Source organism: Citrus clementina, unplaced genomic scaffold, assembly GCF_000493195.1.
Source record: "Citrus clementina cultivar Clemenules unplaced genomic scaffold, Citrus_clementina_v1.0 scaffold_1, whole genome shotgun sequence".
Classification (NCBI taxonomy): Eukaryota; Viridiplantae; Streptophyta; class Magnoliopsida; order Sapindales; family Rutaceae; genus Citrus; species Citrus x clementina.
The window spans coordinates 5276459-5293885 of NW_006263303.1; the positions used below are offsets into that span (position 1 = coordinate 5276459).

Genomic DNA, 17427 nt, shown 5'->3' on the forward strand with positions numbered 1-17427 from the left:
TCAATTAGGAGCTTCAATGCTACTGAATTTAGGCTTTTAGGGATTTGCTTTTTTTTTTTTTTCTATTTATATTTTTCACTTTAAATAAGGACATTTTTAGAATATTATAATTTTAATGGGGGCAAAATAATTTGTCTAAGGAATGGGAGAATAATTTCCACCCTCTGAGAACCAATCTCTCATTCTCCATGATTCCCATTTTAATTCCCACCTCTATTTTGTAAACGTGGTTGATGATTCTAACTCTGAATTCTAATTTCTTAATCCAAATAAGTAAAAAAACCATAGTTGCAGTTATTCATGAGATGGAATCCAAAGATGATGAGCTTTCGTCTTTCTTTTTTTTTTTTTCCACCCTTTCTCCCCGTAGAGTCTATAAAGGAGGGATGGCGTAGGGCCAAAAAGAAAAAATGGAGAAAAAAAAGCTTTCTTATTTTCTTTATTTTGTACATTCTTGTATACGTTTACGCCACAAAAAATAAGAAAATCATGAGGAAAACAACCAGCACAAAAAAAATCTTTAACATCAGCCAACGGTTGGATGATATACTGTTAAGATACCTAACCAATTGGCTTTGTGCTCCTTCCACGTTTGCCAGTGTATCATCCATATTCTCATCAATCCTGCCAGAAACAGCAGTTACCATCAATGACTTTAGAAAATGATAAATAGGTGATGATATATATAAGACAACTTCATCCCTCCCAAAAATCAAAATTTACACCATTCTAATACTATTAACGTGTTTCCTAGCACAAAGCGGATTTAGCTGCTCTCCAGAATGTCCATCTTGTTTGGCATGCAGATTCTACTCACTGGTAACATCATCAGTGCCCTTATAAAGTGGAATAGTGACAACCTCAGGTGATGTGGAAATTTTTTCCATTTAGGAAGAGATCAAATCTGCATCCCTAGGGTTTATTTAATGACTCTTTGACCAAAAAGTACTGAAATAGAAGGAGGAGCCCCGGATGCAACCTTGTCATTGAGATTGTACTCCTATCGATCATTTAATCACAAGTGCAAGCAAATAATAATGAACAAACCTAATTGCAATCTCTCCTTGCTGTGAAACCATGGTTGCTAGTTGAGTAAAGATGTTGCCAAGCTCGTGAATAGTTGACTCTACGTTATGAAGGGCTTCAGCTCTACTATGCATATAACTGTCTTGCAGAGGAACCATCTGCTGTTGCTGTTGACCTTGCTGCTGCTGCAACAATGGCAGAGATTCCCCATCTGCTTGCTTGCTGCGGAAGACATATGCCACAGCGCATTATTGGCAGGGATACAGGAACAATAGCCATTTACAAATACCCGAGTTCTTAAGCAGCGGCAAAAACCAAAACATACTTCAGGTATTTTCTTATTCAGAATGTTTTGTGCGCCAAAGGGCAATATCGAAACACAAAATTTAAAAAATAATTAAATAAAAACCCTCAGGGATTCAAGTATTTGTATGCTAAACGTGCAGTAAGATAGTCTTCAAAAATAACAACAAACAAATTTTAAATAAAAATCAGAGCATTTATAATATGTTTGAGAAAGAAGTTTCCAACAGATTTTGAGTCTTTGAAGCATATTTTTGCATCAGACCAAAAGTATGAATGTGTTCTAGTCAGAAAACAGCTGAACAAGTATGAATGCGTTCTAGTCAGAAAACAGCTGAACAAGTTGTGATTTTTACCTTGGAAATAATCGAGATGACGATGCAGAACCATTAGCCCATGGAGGAGGAGAAGCTGTTGATGCACCACCATCTAATCTGGTAGCCAGAGGACGTTGGCGGACAAAAGGATTTGTCGACTCTTTTGAGGCATTTGAAGAAAACAGCTGCCTTCTATTCTCATGAACCTTCAAGTTCTGTGTAGACACCCACAGAAAAAGAAAAAAGTCAGAATTCTACATACATAACCATGACAAATAAAAAAAGCCAAATGGCCCTGTCAAGCAAGCAGAGAATAGCAACAGTCAAACACCTCAGTCCGCATGGTGAGGACTTCTTTGAACTCTTTTGTTGTGCCCATCAAACGATTCTTTAGGTTATCTACAACTGTAGTTGAATGGCTTGTGGTGTCACTCGAAATATTTCCACTTTCATTCTGGGAATTGCAGAGGAGTTGGAGATCCACTACAGCTGAATTAAGTGCAGTGATATCTTGCTTTATCACTGCCGTAAGCTCCTGGATCTCGAAAGTTGGGTCATCAAACACTGATGTTCGCTTTGCCACTGGTGGACAGCACAGCAAACATGTTAACATATTTTGCAACAAAAACCAGCAAATTTGAACATCAAGTATAATTACAAAACCAATTCCAGCTGCACGTAATGGCAAAGATTTTCCAAGACTTCAATGTTATGCATTGAATGCCCATTCCTGGTGTTCTCATTTGATCTTGACATATACCCCTCACAGACCAAGCAATTATACCTCTCCATAAATCAAAGTAGTACATCTTACCATTAAGTAGTGAGTATACGAATAAAACCAAGCTAACTCTAGTACTCATCAAACAACAAGACAGGCCTCAACTTAAAGCCTTTTTTTTTTTTTTCAATTAGAACTGCATGAGTGGAAACCATACCCCCTCCCCTCCCCACCATGTTCGCCGGCTGAACAAACTAGCACCGACAACTTAAAACATTTGTAGTTACAAAATAGATGCATAAATGTAAGCAAACATTAACTATTACTTTGTTTTCCATACTTAAACTAATTATACTTTTATAGTAAGAATCAAATAGACAGTATGCCTCATAATTATTCATGCAAGTGTATACTATCCTCCTGTAATCACACAGCAATGACAACCATCTAAGCCATCACACGAGCACCTTGGGAAACCACTGCCATGGCAGTATGGCACCGACATCCTACCCTCATCTTCACTGCCATAACCACAAGCTCACAACGCAGACAACTCCATTACCATTAATCAAAACCCCAACGCCCACCCTATCTACCTACTTATGCCACAGCAGGTGCATCAATTTCAAAAAAGCACATTACAAAGACCCTAGTTTCTACTAAAAAACTGTAAATCATATCACGATTATTGCCACAAATACATTATCCTATCTCCATCAAATTGCATCTTTAAAACGCTGAAATTCCCTATTAATTCAAGTGCAATATTTCCCATACACGAATGCGGCATTTTGACTATTAATTACATCAATGCATTTATATTAAAAAAAGAAAAAGAAAAAAGAAAGAAAGAAAATAATGATAAGAATCAAATAGTTATATTACTTACATTTGGCAAGCTTAGCCAGCTTCTGAGATGTCTGGTGGATCCCATAGCCGATCTTCGAGGCTCTCTTGTTGAACTCCGATTGAATGGCCACCGCAAATTTGCGATCCTCTGGCTTCGTTACGGCTCTACTACTATTACTACTGCCACTTGACGATGGCGCATTGTTAGCCGATGCGACCGACTTCTTTAGCCTCTCCACTACGCTTAAAAACTCTTGGGTTCGATCTCGGTATGACGATGGTCCCAATTTCATCATCATCTCTCTTAATCGGTTATTATAATTTTGTCCAAAGTAAAAAAAAAAACAGTTTTACATTACAAATTTGCTAATATATGCACAACTTTGATGGAATTAGAGAAGGATCCAGCAGAATTGGGCGGGATCTGAAACCCTAGCTTTCTATTTGTATTTGGGTAATGAAACGTTGGCGTTTGGATTGTACGAAGTCATTTGACACAAAATGGGGTGAAAAAAACATAAGTTCAAGTTGAAACAAAGGTCAATGATGATGGATTTGCGGAGGAGCTGTAAGCTCTGAGCAATTCTACCTTCGGTTAAAATTTGTCTAAACTTTAGACGGAGGAGGAAATCCTAACCCAATAAGCAATACGCCACCGTTTGACAGAAAAGAAATCGTGGCGTACAATTGTTAGTAACTGCTGCTTTTTTTTTTTTTTAAAAGGAAGAAAATAATTTAATAAATAATTTAAAATTCCTTCAATGCAAAGACAATAAATGTAAATGTGTCATTAAGTTGCTGTTTGTTTTTTAATATGAAATTTAAATTTAATTTTTTTCGGATATTTATTTATTTTTGAAGTTGTTTTTTTGTATTATTTTTGAAGTTATTTTTTTAATTACTTTAAATTTTTATTCACATGATAACATTAACTAAACTTAAATATTGGACAAATAAATTATGTTCATTATGATGAATCAAAAATAAAATAACAGTATTGGCTTATAATAAAATTTAACGTTATCATTAATTTTTTATTAAAAAATTAAATTAAGATCAACAATGATAATATTTTTTTAATGCGACCAAACTAATTAACCTGTGAAAATTATAATTGTGAAAAATAAGTATATACACCACTTAAAAAGATATTTATGTCAAATTATTAATTTTTAAGTTTTTCTCTTCAGATGTTGAAAAGAAAAAATAAACATGTCATTCGGACAATTTTATTCATAATTATTCAAACTTTAACTAAATTCAGATTTATTCAAATTTAAGATAAAAAAGCAAACAATAATTAATTTGTTGTAAAATTTTGAAATCGCCTCTACTTTTTTTGAGTTCTCTTTTCTTTTTCCAACTTCTTAGTAATATTTCGGTTTGCTCGTGCTTGACTTTTCTATTTAAAGGACGATGTAGTGGACTCTCTTTCAATAATGGTAATGAACGGAAGCAAAGAAGCAAATGCACATGCATAATATATGCTTCAAATCTCACCGACATTGTACGGAGATTCTGATGATCATCTCAAAGAAAACAACAAGTCAAAAGATTTTCTACATGTGACCAAAAAGGAAACAAGGAAAGGGTAATTTATGATTCCTTTAGAAACAAGAGTCTTAACATAACAGAAGGGCAAAAACTATACATTGACCAACAACTGCGAGCAGTGTATCCAAAATTCCTCCTCTCAGCAGCAATGAAGAACCATGAGCAATCATGACAGGGAACTGGCAATGATCATCAGATGGATCCCCATCTGTAACCATGGCCAAACCAGAGAAATCACAGTTCCAAGATTCTTGGCTATTCATTTGATAGTACATGTTGAAAGCATAAGAAGCATTTCCCTCAACAGTTAGATGATTGCAAGAAGAGCCATAGCCCAATGCAGTGCAATCCGAGAGACTACAAGCATAGTCTATGCTATCTGGCAATTCCTCAAAATCATCCGCATGTGGGTTTAGCACACACCATCTTCTGGGCATGTATGCCACACCTTCCACTGGAGCTAGGCCTTTGTTTTTCATCTTGCCCGATAAATCCAATTCGTATTTTGGCTTCCCATCGTACTCGAAAATCCCCCAGTGTCTCTCGAAGTTCCCAGGAGCAATGCTCTTAGCATTCTCATCCAGCAGGCTGAATAAGTAAACGTCGATAGTACCTTTTCTTGCTGGGGTTCCAGCTCCACTTAGAACATGTTTAAGCAATCCCTGGCTGAATTTCTTTGCATTTTCGATGTTGGCATTTTTATCACCATCAGTAGGCCAACCAACTTCTCCAACTATGATGTGCATGTCAGGGTATCCGGCTTTATCCAATGACCAAACAAGGGTGTCGAAATTTGCATCAAACACATTGGTGTAGAGCAAACTGCCATCCCTAATGGGCTTGTTTGTTCCTTCAAAGAATGCAAAGTCCACGGGGAAGTAATCGTTGCCATAGAGACTAAGGAAAGGATAGATATTGACGGTAAAAGGCGCATTATTTAAATGAAGAAATTGGATTATGCCTATTGTAAGATCTTTAACTTCATCTCGGAAACCACCAGCAGATGGAACAGGGTTTGATTCGGGGGAGTTATAGATATCGGCATTAAAGGGAACTGTGGCTTTGATCTTGGAACCGAGCCCAGCATCATTGAGAGCTTGCTGGATATTTTTGAGGGCTGGAAGTGTGATGTAGCGATAAGTGTCGTTGTATGTTCGTAGGAAGGGTTCATTACCTACAGCTACATACCTGCAAAAATCATTTGTGAAGACGAGTTACAAAGCCAGTGTATATGGAAAACGACCAACCTTTTGCTACCTCAAGTGCTTTTACTTGATTAGTTTCTTTAAAACAATCTATTAAGAAACGAATGAGACATGGTCCCTAAATAAACATGGGGTTTCCAAGATATCTGCAGATTCCACAAATAAAAGCCTGAGGCCAAAAAGGTAGCAGATTGAAATAGCCTTTTCATCACATGATTAGGTAAACTTTTCACATCTGATAAATTGAAGGACCGGACCACTAATTTAACAATCCATTCAAAGGCGTAAGGATCTAATCAAAGTATCAATTTACCAAGACTCAAAAGAGGAAAAGATGCAAGAAAAGGACTTAAAAAGGAAAAAGAAATGGAAATAAGAATGACAAAAAGGAAACACTCCCAAAATTTGCAAACCCTTGAAAGAAAATTGAGCCGCTTAATTTTAACACAGAAAATTTGCAAACCCTTAAAATGCTTTTTAACACAGAAAGCCAGAAACACAAATTTTAACACATTTTAAGGCAAACGCAGAATGAGGACGAAAAGTTTGAGTTTGAAACAAACAAATAACCGAAGAAACGATTTTGAGCTCGAAAATGAATAGAACAGAAACCAATATAAAGCAAAAGTCAAGAAACTCTGTTACTCAACTTGATATTGACACCACCAGTATAGAAGTAACTAGACACATTGGCATAAACCCAAGAAGCGGCAGCCCCAGGATCTTCACTCATTTCTAGCAACATGTAATTGGGTATTGCCAGCATCACTTCAATATCGGACCCAATGAGAGCATCTAGGATTTTCTTATCGGCCTCGAACAGCTTCAACTTATTAAATCTATTTTCTCTCAGCATTTGAACAACATTGTCTGCTGGCAGATGGTGTGTTGACATGGTGCCCCAATTCACTCCAACACCATCGCCACTAGATACCTCAAACATTACAAAGACAAGAAAAAGAACCAAGAAATGGTCATATTCTAGTGCTCTTGTTTGTGCCATTTTCTTTTAGTGAAAGAATCTTTCAAAATGTTTCTTGGAATCTTTCTTGAATCTAGAAATAATCAAGAATCTAGAAATAATCGAGAAAGATGAGAGAACAAGAATGATTGAAGATTCACTGGAAGCAAAAGAGAGGGAAGAGGGGGAAGGTCTTAGCCCTCTCTTGCAGTCTATAAAGGAGTAGAAAGTGAAACGAAAGTTCTCAAACACTTCGGATGATTGGCTTTTGAGAAGCTTCAAAGGCAAGGCGAGAAATTTAGTGGATGGTTTTGTGTAGTATTGAAAGCAAAAATAAAAGGGCATGAAAAGCACGAAAGATTCTTTTCTTAATTCTGTTATTCTGTTAAGGAGCCAGCCATGCTAATTTGATCCCAATATGGTCAAGCACTTGAAAGTGCATGCTCCATTTGCTACTTGGCTACTGGCCCTTCAATTTAATCACTCACATTTTGCCTGACAAGAATCAGACAGCTCTAAGGCATGAACCACTTGGCTTTCAAGGACACAGTTAGTTGATACACATACAGTCATGCAAATTGCAAAGCAACTTTTAATCATAAACAATATAATTACCTTTTGTATCCATGAGCTGATGTGCACGAAACCTTTTCTTATAAAATGTAATCTAATAAAGTTGTCTCGCATTATGTTGTTTTTAAAGTGAAATAAGTGGATGATTAAATCTCTTTTCTATCTTCTTAAAATACATGTTGATTTGGTGGATGGCTTAAAAATTTGTCTGAAGAACTCTTTCACAATTCTGAAAGTTTGTTGAGAAAATCTCACGAAATTCCTTGAAAACTTTTCCGAAATTTGTTCATCAATATAGAGGTATAAAAGGGGGAAGCATGTGGTGCAACTGTGGTACCGTGCCACAGTTGCATCTAGTCGTTGGATGCCAGTAGATCCCATCAATCTAAGTGCATCCAACAACTAGATGTAACTGTGGCACGGTACCACAGATGCACCGTAACCTGATCCATATAAAAGAGACCATAATAAAAAATTGAAGTTGTAGATCGAACTTTCCTTGGAGTCAATTTCGAGGAAGAACTACTACCGTAGTTGCTGGGTGAAAATCCCATTACTGAACGCCCATTTAGTTGAGTCTTGCAGGCAACAATGTGAACACAAGACAATCTTAATACAGTTGTTAAAGACAATGCAGTAGATTTACATCTTTAGTTGACGCACCATTGACTGCCTTTTGAAAGGGGATTGAAGAGAAATGCTAACTTTCCAACCAGATCCTACGTGTTCGGGTATCATTCAGTCTCGCTTTTACTTGTGAAAGTTCATTTTTTCATTGTCGACAAAAAGGACAGTCGATATCTTAATAGCCATGGTGCATTCCAAAGAAAAAGGATTCCTGATGGATTGGTTAGCTTCAAAGGTGGAATTGCACGCTTTCCAAGAGCCAGTAGAGATAGACTGCCAATAAAAATTTTAAACGCAAAAAGAAGGCTGTTGGACTCGACCCCTTGAGCAGTTCTCGAGTGCTGGGTTACCAGAACCAAAATGGTCTGGAATTTGTAGAAATAAGCAGAACAGCAACATGCCCACGTCCAAGAACAGAGAATTATGTGTTCTCTAGATTCTTGCATCTTGCACATGACATCCAAATTAACAACGTCAACAGTCAACAAAAGCATGTTTTGGGAAAATCTAAACCTAAAGCAAATCAACGCAAATGCTTTTAAGTACTGCCAAGGCCAAAGCCGCCAATATCTTATACAAAACTTGCACTGGACATAGTTATACATGGGATTAATGGAAAGAAAAGTTGAGTAACAAAGAGTTCAGGAGATAAATGTACATACTTCAAGGGGTATCAGATTCATGTGACTTTCGAATCAAGACTTAGCTTTCAGCGTAATCAAATTCATTAAAGCTTCTGTTCTTTGGTTAAAGAAATTGGAAACACCTGTCTGAGTTAAGGTTAGGTATTGGTTGAATTATCAGCTACCATGTAGATGCAAGTTCCCTACAATCTGACTACAAGATGGAATTCATGTCGAACTCATTGCTTCACCGGCCGATTGGACACTCTGAGTGATCTTTGCACTGAAGCATGCTTCCGGCAGCCTAAAGCTTAAGCAAAACATTGCCTGAACCATAAAGGAAAGCTCAAGGATCATACATTTGTGTCGATTCCAAACTTGCAAACAGACATGGACCCAAAACATTCAATAATCAATTCTTGAGAAAACAAAGTCCTGAACATAACTAAAAGATTTCAATCCTGAATCCAGGTAGCAGTGTGTACCTTGTTTGGAGCAACATTCCTGACCTTGTGAAATATAGGGTCTTGTATGCAGGCATTTAAGGCAGACTCTGCCTCCTGAAAATGAAAGAAAAACAGATTATTCAGAAAATGACGACAAAAGTTAGTAGAAAATTATCCTGCACTGATTGTGACGCTAACAAAATACAGTTCATTGATATGATAGGTGAGCTGGATAAAGAGAGGATACGGCTAGCCATTGACTAAAGTAGCCCAACTTGAAATATGACTTTTTTTAATTGTAAGATAAAAATGAACATATAAAACAAAACAAGCTAAAAGAATTATTGATGATAACTGTAGACAAAGATAAAGGATACATAAAACAAAAATAAGAGCATATTTCCACAGACTTACTGAAATTATCAATTCTTCAGTTTCATTTGCCCGTATGAAGCAATAGCAATGAATCCAAGGTAAAGAACCTTTCCAATATTGCCTTTGGATAAGGCCCCTAAATGCATCTGATAGACCCCAAAAAAGAAAAAAAAGGGTTTCAGTTTTCCAAATAAGGGGGCAAATGTACAGATATGAAACAAACAGGCGCCGCGTACATGCAAAAAGGGACATTTAGCTAGCTTCAGTGACTAGTCACATTGAGGCATTTGTTTCAGGAGATAACTAATCAAAAAGGTCAATATCCCTCAAAGCAAAAATGAAAGACAAAGAACATCCTTTCTAAGCGAGGGAACTGGAGAGGGAATGGAGTACTGACAACATTGATGATCACAACTTTTAGAGTTGGATTCATGGACAAGAAAATCATTCAACAAAAACTACCATCCAAGAAAGAATGAATTAGCCTACAAGTTAAAACAAACTTTGGCAATCAACAAAAGATGAAGTTCAAACAAGTTCCCAGTTCTCTCTAAGGTAGATACTTCAGAAGAAAAACAACAGAGAGAAAGGAAAAATAAAGCAGTGGGTGGTTGTATAGATGATAGTTCACAAAGTCTATATGCTCAATAATATGCCAAGAACTAAACAAAAAGGGATAAATCACCCTAGGGAATACAAAATCATATGATCTGCAAGCCATATATGCAAACACATTCTCTCAACAACACACAGTTGTGAGTGCGTGTGCGCACACATGTGTTAGAAAGACAGAGAGCAACGAAGCATACCTAGAAACTTTAGGGCAGAAGCTGGAAGGTTCATTATTATATGATCAACATGCTCCCAGGTCTTAGTATTGGGCAACTCAGAGCCTTTCATCCTCTTACTTGTCTTTCCCTTCCTCCCACTAGCACTGTTAGTAGTTCCATTTTCTGCAGAGCATAATGAAATGAATTAGTTTCAAATATCACAGCATCCACTCAAGTTATAAGTTGATGCCTGATGGTGTAGCTTATTGCACCTTCCAAGCAACCATCTGAAGGCCTCTTAGTTGCAGTTACAGATGCATCTGCATTTCTACAATAATTTTGTAAACCCTCCGAGTTGCTAGTGATATTACCAGCAACTTCTTTATCCTGGACTGCAAAAAACCATAAAAATAAGATAAAATATATGACACAATTTAAAGAAGCATGATGTACAGATCAAAACAAGCATGTTACCATCAAGCCCAACATTTTCTATCCCTGTTTTTTTGTTGGCCTGTATACCAGAGTTTCCACAAGCTTTTAGATTGAAAACATCAGATTCGGAGTTAATTTCGCCAGCTGGTGCTGTCATCAATTGACGAATAAATTCCCTGGCATCCATATTATAGGCACGAACATAATTATCAACCTTGTTGACTTTTGCATTAATCTTCAAATAATGAACACTATCTGGATTTAGATCATTAGCAAACACGATGCACCCCTTCTGAGCCGCAGGAATAGCAAAGGGGCCAATACCAGCAAACATGTCGCAAATGGTCTCCCCAGGCCGAAACTGAGATATAATTCTCAGGTGTTCATGTTCCAATCTTGAATTCCAATAGACCAAACTGTAATCTAGTTTGAATGTTGCCCCATACTGCTTCACTTCTGTAACCATATTATCCTCACCAGCTAAAATTTCAAACTCCGGAACTCGAAACTCATTTGCAATTGTTCCAACTTTATTAACTACAGTTTTGATTCTTGGATAATTTTTCTGCAAACACAAATTAGCAAATGAGTCATATCTTTGGCACATGGGCAGGAGAAAAGAGACACAATCAATTTGAGATCACAGATCACATTCAACGCAAAGAGACTGCATGTGCAGAAAGATCACAAGTAAAAGTACTCCTTGACCTGTCTGGAAGCAATGGTCAACATAAATCCAGGGAGGACAAAAAAAAACTTATCTACTACCACTGATAACCAATTAAGAGCATCATAACATATATAAGCTGATAACCTGAAGAAGGCACTCTAACTTAAATGACGGAAAAAATACAAACATGAAAGCATAAATGATATTAACATTCATAACAGAGAAGCAAGATCGGTTTAAAGCCAGAAGCAAATGATTACTTACATCATAAATGACCTTTGCAATAACATCCTTGAAAGGAAGTAGTTCATCGTGTATGTTAAGATGAGCAATATGACCTGCAAAAATCAGATAAAATGTTAATCCACTAGTCAGTGGCAATGACCCCTATATTGATAACTGAAGATGTAGTCAGCAGCAGCTCATTAATAATTTTCTATGTCAAATAGGAAACAGGCATGCAGTAACAAATTATGCAAATAAGATTGAGAGATCGAGTATAAAAGAAATATCAAAATATAACCATGACATAGTTTAAATACTTAACTATGGTTTCAAAAGATGTAGGTACCTCCACACCAGGTGGCAGAATCTGCTTCAGTACATAATCTACAATCAAGATGACTAGTCAGAAAATTATCCCAAAAAAATAAAATTAAACAAAATAGAAACACAAGTGAAATATCAATAAAAAAAAGTATGAATATGATACATAAATAGTCCTAAAAATATACACCATATCTTCAAACTACCATAAATGAGCATGAACAAAGAAACAAAAACCATATTCTGACACAAGAAGGGCATCTGAAACAGCAGTTGCCTGAATAAAAGTCATGTGAATGGACATGCCTGTAGGAGGCAATCTTTTATAGCAAATATGGCATGCTAAAAATCTTTGTCATCAATTAATTGTAAGGTAATAGATGCAATACAAATGAGCAAAAAAAAAAAAATAATAAATAAATAAATTAAGCACAAAATTTTAGATTTCGAAGGCTAACTCCTGGGTTCAGACAACAATGTAGCTTTCGAAAAGATAAAATAGACAGAAATAACAAATTCCAATGTATAATAGAAGAATATTGATTGCAACTGACCGGCATCCCAATAGGAATATCCAAGCGTCATCGAATAGGAAACTACTTCAATCTTGCATAGTTTATTCAGCTCATCAAGTTTTTGCCGGGGAATATCTGATAAGTCTTTTCTAAAGCAACAAATTCCCATTGGTGAAAGGATCCAAGTGCAAGCCAAAATATCACATAACTGTGTAAGCATTGCTTACCAGAGCTCTGAACATTTTCCGATAAAATTACATATCGGTTTTCTTGACATGTGGGGTCCTCAGTAATCGGTTTAACACGGGCCCTGTTAATCAAATATCTGCAAATAATGTACCAACAACACAAATGAGGAACTATAGTCTTCTCAAAGGTAATAAGACAAAAAAAAGTGAAAACGGAAAATTTAGCTGTACCCGTTTAGTATCTTCGATGCAACCTTACAGTGTTCGCGCGGAATTCTGAGAGCCCATAATTTCAGGTGCACATCAAACTTGCTTTCGTCCAACATTTTGAAGGATTAAAGTCCACTGCCCACAAAATAATTAAATAATTAAGACTCAAGTTCCAGTAAAACAAAAGGAGACTTTGAAGAAGCCGGAGGGATAGGGAAAGCAGCGAGCGGTACTAGGGTTTAAGCAGTGAGAATCTGGGTTTCTTTTTGCGAAAATAGTACACGTTAAAACTAAGAAGTGTTATTTCCGCAAGCATTTAGGTTTTCAAAGTGCGGCGTCGCTTAGACTGAAATAAGGGCCGGATTTAGGCTGGTTTTGGGTTTGATTTTAATTAACTAAACTACATCCTAACTTCATATGGGTGATCTATTAATTAATTAATTTTTAGTATTAAGTTTAAATAAGAAAACTTATTTAACGTTTCGGGTGCGAGCATTTAGCAATATTAAAATGGGTGGTCTCTAAAGACAACTATAAAATAGGAGAAAATTTTATGTTGAACTAGGGATGGCAAAAATCCCCACGGGGACGGGTACCCTCGGGGATTTTCCCCATTCGGGGAGGGTATGGGGATAATTTCATACCCAATTTCTTATTCGGGGAGGGGACGGGGAAATTTTTTTACCCAATTTCTTATTCGGGGAGGGGACGGGGATGAGGTGGAATCCCCATCCCCTACCCATTTCCCCATTTTAATTTTTAATTTAATTTTAATTTTTTAAAATTACTAGTAAATAAATTATAAAATTATAAATATTGGTAAAAATAAAAAATATCAAAATATTTATATTATTAAACTTTTAGGCCTAATTAGCTAATTAAAGTTCTAAATTTTTATTTAGGACATTAAAAAGACTGAGTAGATTCTATTAGCCAAATTTTTTTTAATTTTGATATTCTTTAAATATTTTAAACTTAAATCTATTTTTTATTTAATTTTAGATGTTATAATTGCCCACAGCGAATCACAATTTTAATATCTAATCTAATCTAATCTAATATTTACTTTTGATTTGCTCCGATTTAACTATTGTGTTGTAAAGGGAATAGTCCACATTTATAAAGTGCCCACGCCACCATTGAAAAAGTTAATTTTGAATCTAAATTTGATTTTATTTGTAACAATTTTGTATTAGACTATTAATTTGTTCATGATAGTTTGTAAAATAAGTTTGTATCTCTTGTATGTTGCGTTACTTACTAATTTAATGTATGTGACTTTTGTAATAGATATTAATGTAAGATATATTTCGAACTTTACTTTTATTTGAATTTTTTATTTTAATATGATTAACTCAAAATCGAAAAAAAAATGTATTAGTTATTCGGGGATCGGGGACCCTCGGGGATCCCCTGTTATTATTCGAGGAGGGGATGGGGATTCTCTCAAGTAATTCTGACGGGGACGGGGAGGGGATGGGGATATACGTAAAATATCGGGGATGGGTACGGGGAGATCGGTCCCCTCCCCTCCCCTCCCCATTGCCATCCCTATGTTGAACGGTGCTAATAAATATATGTCATTTGTTTCAAATAAATTTTTTTTATAATTTCAGGTTTAATGGATTCAGTTGTACTTGAATTGTGTTACGATGGTTGGTGGGAGACATTAGAGAATGGCCGTATGGAGTACGTGAATGGTAAAAATCGAGCTTTTTTGGTTGAAAAAAATTATATGTTTGATCAGTTATTGGCAAGAGTATACGAGGTGTTACAAATAAACCCTAATGACTATAGTATCACAATGAAGACAACTTTGAGGTCTAGTAACACATTATATCGTATATGTGCAATGCCCATGGATATATGTGACGATGAAATGGTGAGGGTTGTGTTGCATATGGCATCTGACGTAGCTAATTTTGGATGCATTCCTATATTCGTGACCACATCACCTCGAGTTCCGAGCGAAGGTATTGAGCCACATGTCGATACAGAAACTTCGTTTAGAGTAATATGTCTGGCCCCGATAATGATGAAGAGATGTTGCCAAGGACAATATCGCTGCAGCAATATTACTCTCCAATCCACAACAATTATGACAACGATGATGATAATGGCATTACGTTACAGGATGTTGGAGCAACGGTATTTCCAATAACAACGTCGTTGGAGCAACGATATTCTCTGTATCACAACAATGATTTTCGGGACAATGATGATTTTCATAATGAGACAGAGGGGGATAATATTTGTGTAGAACCTTCTAATAATACGAGGCGGGGCACTCGTTTCAATAATGATGGTGATGATGGAGGAGTCGGTCCTTCGAATGTTCCGTCGTTTCAGCATGAGGATGATTGTGAAGACAATATTCCTGTGAATAACAGAGGCAATAGAGCTATTCCTTCTATGATTCGATCGAGAAGGAGAATTGACTCCCTTACAAGTCTTGCTCCAACTTTGCCTTCGAACATGGTTGCTTCAAGTTTTGTTAGCAGTTGTGACTCAAATGATATCAGCGTGGGTAAGCTATTTGCTGAGAAGAATGAGCTTATATTACAACTACGCAAGGTGGCCTTTAGAGATAAGTTTGATTTCAAGATTGCACGGTCTACTACGACACGTTTCGAGGCTCACTGTTGTTCAGAATCATGTAAATGGCGTATTCGAGCAACTAGAAGTTCGAGCGAGCAAAATGTTCCTTGGGTGGTGAAGAGAATTGATAATGTACACACTTGTCATAATGAGGTATTGGTTTATGGACGTCATCAAGTAAGGAGCCGGGTTGTCGGTCATATTATCGCAGAAAAATATATTCAAGATAAGAGGATTTATACTCCCAATGACATAAGAGCAGATATGCAAGAAGAATACAATGTTCAGTTAACATACCAGCAGGCATATAGGGCGAGAGAAGTTGGTCTTGAAATAGTTCGCGGCAACCCTGCAGAGTCATACAACTTGCTCCCTAAATACTCTCACGTACTAACTACAGCGAATGAGGGTACAGTCACTCACCTTGAGCAGGATGGAGATGGTAATTTCCTGTACTATTTTGTAGCACTCGGATCTTCCATCAAGAGGTTTATGCAGTACATTCGGCCGGTCATTGCTGTAGATGGTACTCATTTGAAGGGACTATATCGTGGAAGCATGTTCGTGGCAACATGTCTTGATGGTAACAATCAATTATATCCGTTAGCCATTGGAATCATGGATTCAGAAAACAATGATGCTTGGGAATGATTTATGATGAAGTTACACGGAGTGATTGGTGATAGACTTGAGTTGGTAATTATCTCTGATCGATGCACTGCCATAAGGAGAGCTGTTTTTAAAGTATTTCACAATGCAACTCATGGCGTTTGTTTTTACCACGTCAAAGGTAACATTAAGTCAAAATTTAGAATGTCCAAAGCTCTTTGGGATGAATTTGAGCCTGCCTTTATTAATGCAGCAAAAGCATATGGCCACGAGGAATTTAAGAGACAACTTGAAGGGTTGTGGATGATCCACTCGAGTACGGCTGATTACCTAGAAAATAATGTTTGTACGTGTAATTGGGCAAGGTCTCAGTTTGAAGGTAAGAGGTACAACATTCTTACCACCAAGATCGCGGAGAGTGTTAATGCTTTCATGAGGGAACCTCGAAAATTTCTTGTTACTCATTTTGTTGATCACTTTAGGAAAACATTGCAGCAATGGTTTTATGATAGAAAAATTGTGGCTGAATCAATGACTACTCGGCTAACATCATGGGCGGATGAAATAGTCACTGAGATGAGAACTATAGCTGAAAGAATGATAGTTCGGCCGGTGTCTCCGTATCGCTTTCAAGTTATAGGCGGTGGGCTTAAGGAAGGGTTGGTTGACTTGCAAAAGAGAACTTGCTTCTGCAGAGTGTTTCAGCTTGATCAGCTTGTGTGTGCTCATGCAATTGCGGCGTGTCTAACACACCGGGTGGATTTTATTAACCTTCGCTCGGACTTTTACACTACAGAATCGTTGGCGATGGCTTATGTACAACCAGTGGAGCCAATTGGTGATGTGGCTGATTGGGAAGTTCTAGATGAAATTCAGGAGATGCAAGTATACCCACCAGTTGAGGCACCACCACCTGGCCGTTGTAAAGAGCTCAGAATACCCTCGGCTGGCGAGGACGTTGACCGGCGGACTATAAGATGCGGCCGGTGTCATGAACTATGCCATAATCGTAAGCGATGTAAGAATCCTATTGCGTCGACTCGAAGTTAGTTGTATTTTGTGTGTTATTCGTTGGTTAAAACTATTATTATTTTTGTGTTTCGTTGGTTAAAACTGTTATTGTTTTTTGTATTTCGTTGGTTAAAACTGTTATTGTTTTTTGTGTATTGTACATTTATATTTCATAAAACTTTATTTATTTTAAAGTTCAAAATGTGAGGCATTAAAATTATATAAACTTAAGTGCGCAAATTAAAAAAAAATCAAATTTCAACATTAAAATTACTACATAGGTCTACAATATAAT

The 17427-nt window shown here is 36.8% G+C and overlaps 4 protein-coding genes across 6 annotated transcripts; 1 reads left to right on the forward strand and 3 right to left on the reverse strand.

The window, feature by feature from the left end:
* Nucleotides 1–293: 293 nt before the first annotated feature.
* LOC18055653 (syntaxin-32) lies at nt 294–3857 on the reverse strand. Its single transcript, XM_006450995.2, has 5 exons — nt 3257–3857; nt 1978–2228; nt 1686–1861; nt 1048–1248; nt 294–624 (listed from the first exon to the last, which is right to left on the reverse strand). The coding sequence occupies exons 1-5, from the start codon at nt 3513–3515 to the stop codon at nt 465–467; spliced, it is 1047 nt and encodes a 348-aa protein (XP_006451058.1). The 5' UTR covers nt 3516–3857; the 3' UTR covers nt 294–464.
* A 955-nt stretch (nt 3858–4812) lies between these two features.
* Nucleotides 4813–7284, reverse strand: LOC112095815 (glucan endo-1,3-beta-glucosidase 8). Its single transcript, XM_024178185.1, has 2 exons — nt 6626–7284; nt 4813–5958 (listed from the first exon to the last, which is right to left on the reverse strand). The coding sequence occupies exons 1-2, from the start codon at nt 6976–6978 to the stop codon at nt 4839–4841; spliced, it is 1473 nt and encodes a 490-aa protein (XP_024033953.1). The 5' UTR covers nt 6979–7284; the 3' UTR covers nt 4813–4838.
* A 1375-nt stretch (nt 7285–8659) lies between these two features.
* On the reverse strand, nt 8660–13318 carry LOC18055654 (tRNA (guanine(37)-N1)-methyltransferase 2). Of its 3 annotated transcripts, XM_024178541.1 has the most exons (11): nt 12936–13317; nt 12744–12841; nt 12556–12660; nt 12002–12064; nt 11720–11793; nt 10825–11350; nt 10623–10742; nt 10390–10533; nt 9620–9726; nt 9245–9319; nt 8660–9086 (listed from the first exon to the last, which is right to left on the reverse strand). In XM_024178541.1, exons 1-11 carry the CDS (start codon nt 13028–13030, stop codon nt 8988–8990), a joined length of 1506 nt encoding a protein of 501 aa, XP_024034309.1. In that variant the 5' UTR covers nt 13031–13317; the 3' UTR covers nt 8660–8987. The 3 variants fall into 3 exon arrangements, with proteins under 3 accessions (XP_024034309.1, XP_024034311.1, XP_024034310.1); XM_024178543.1 differs by lacking the exon at nt 12936–13317 and having other exon boundaries at nt 12556–12665; nt 12744–12833; XM_024178542.1 differs by lacking the exon at nt 9620–9726 and having other exon boundaries at nt 8981–9086; nt 12936–13318.
* Nucleotides 13319–16325: 3007 nt separating this feature from the next.
* On the forward strand, nt 16326–17171 carry LOC112095458. Its single transcript, XM_024177396.1, has one exon. The coding sequence runs from the start codon at nt 16326–16328 to the stop codon at nt 17169–17171; it is 846 nt and encodes a 281-aa protein (XP_024033164.1).
* The last annotated feature ends 256 nt before the right edge of the window (nt 17172–17427 follow it).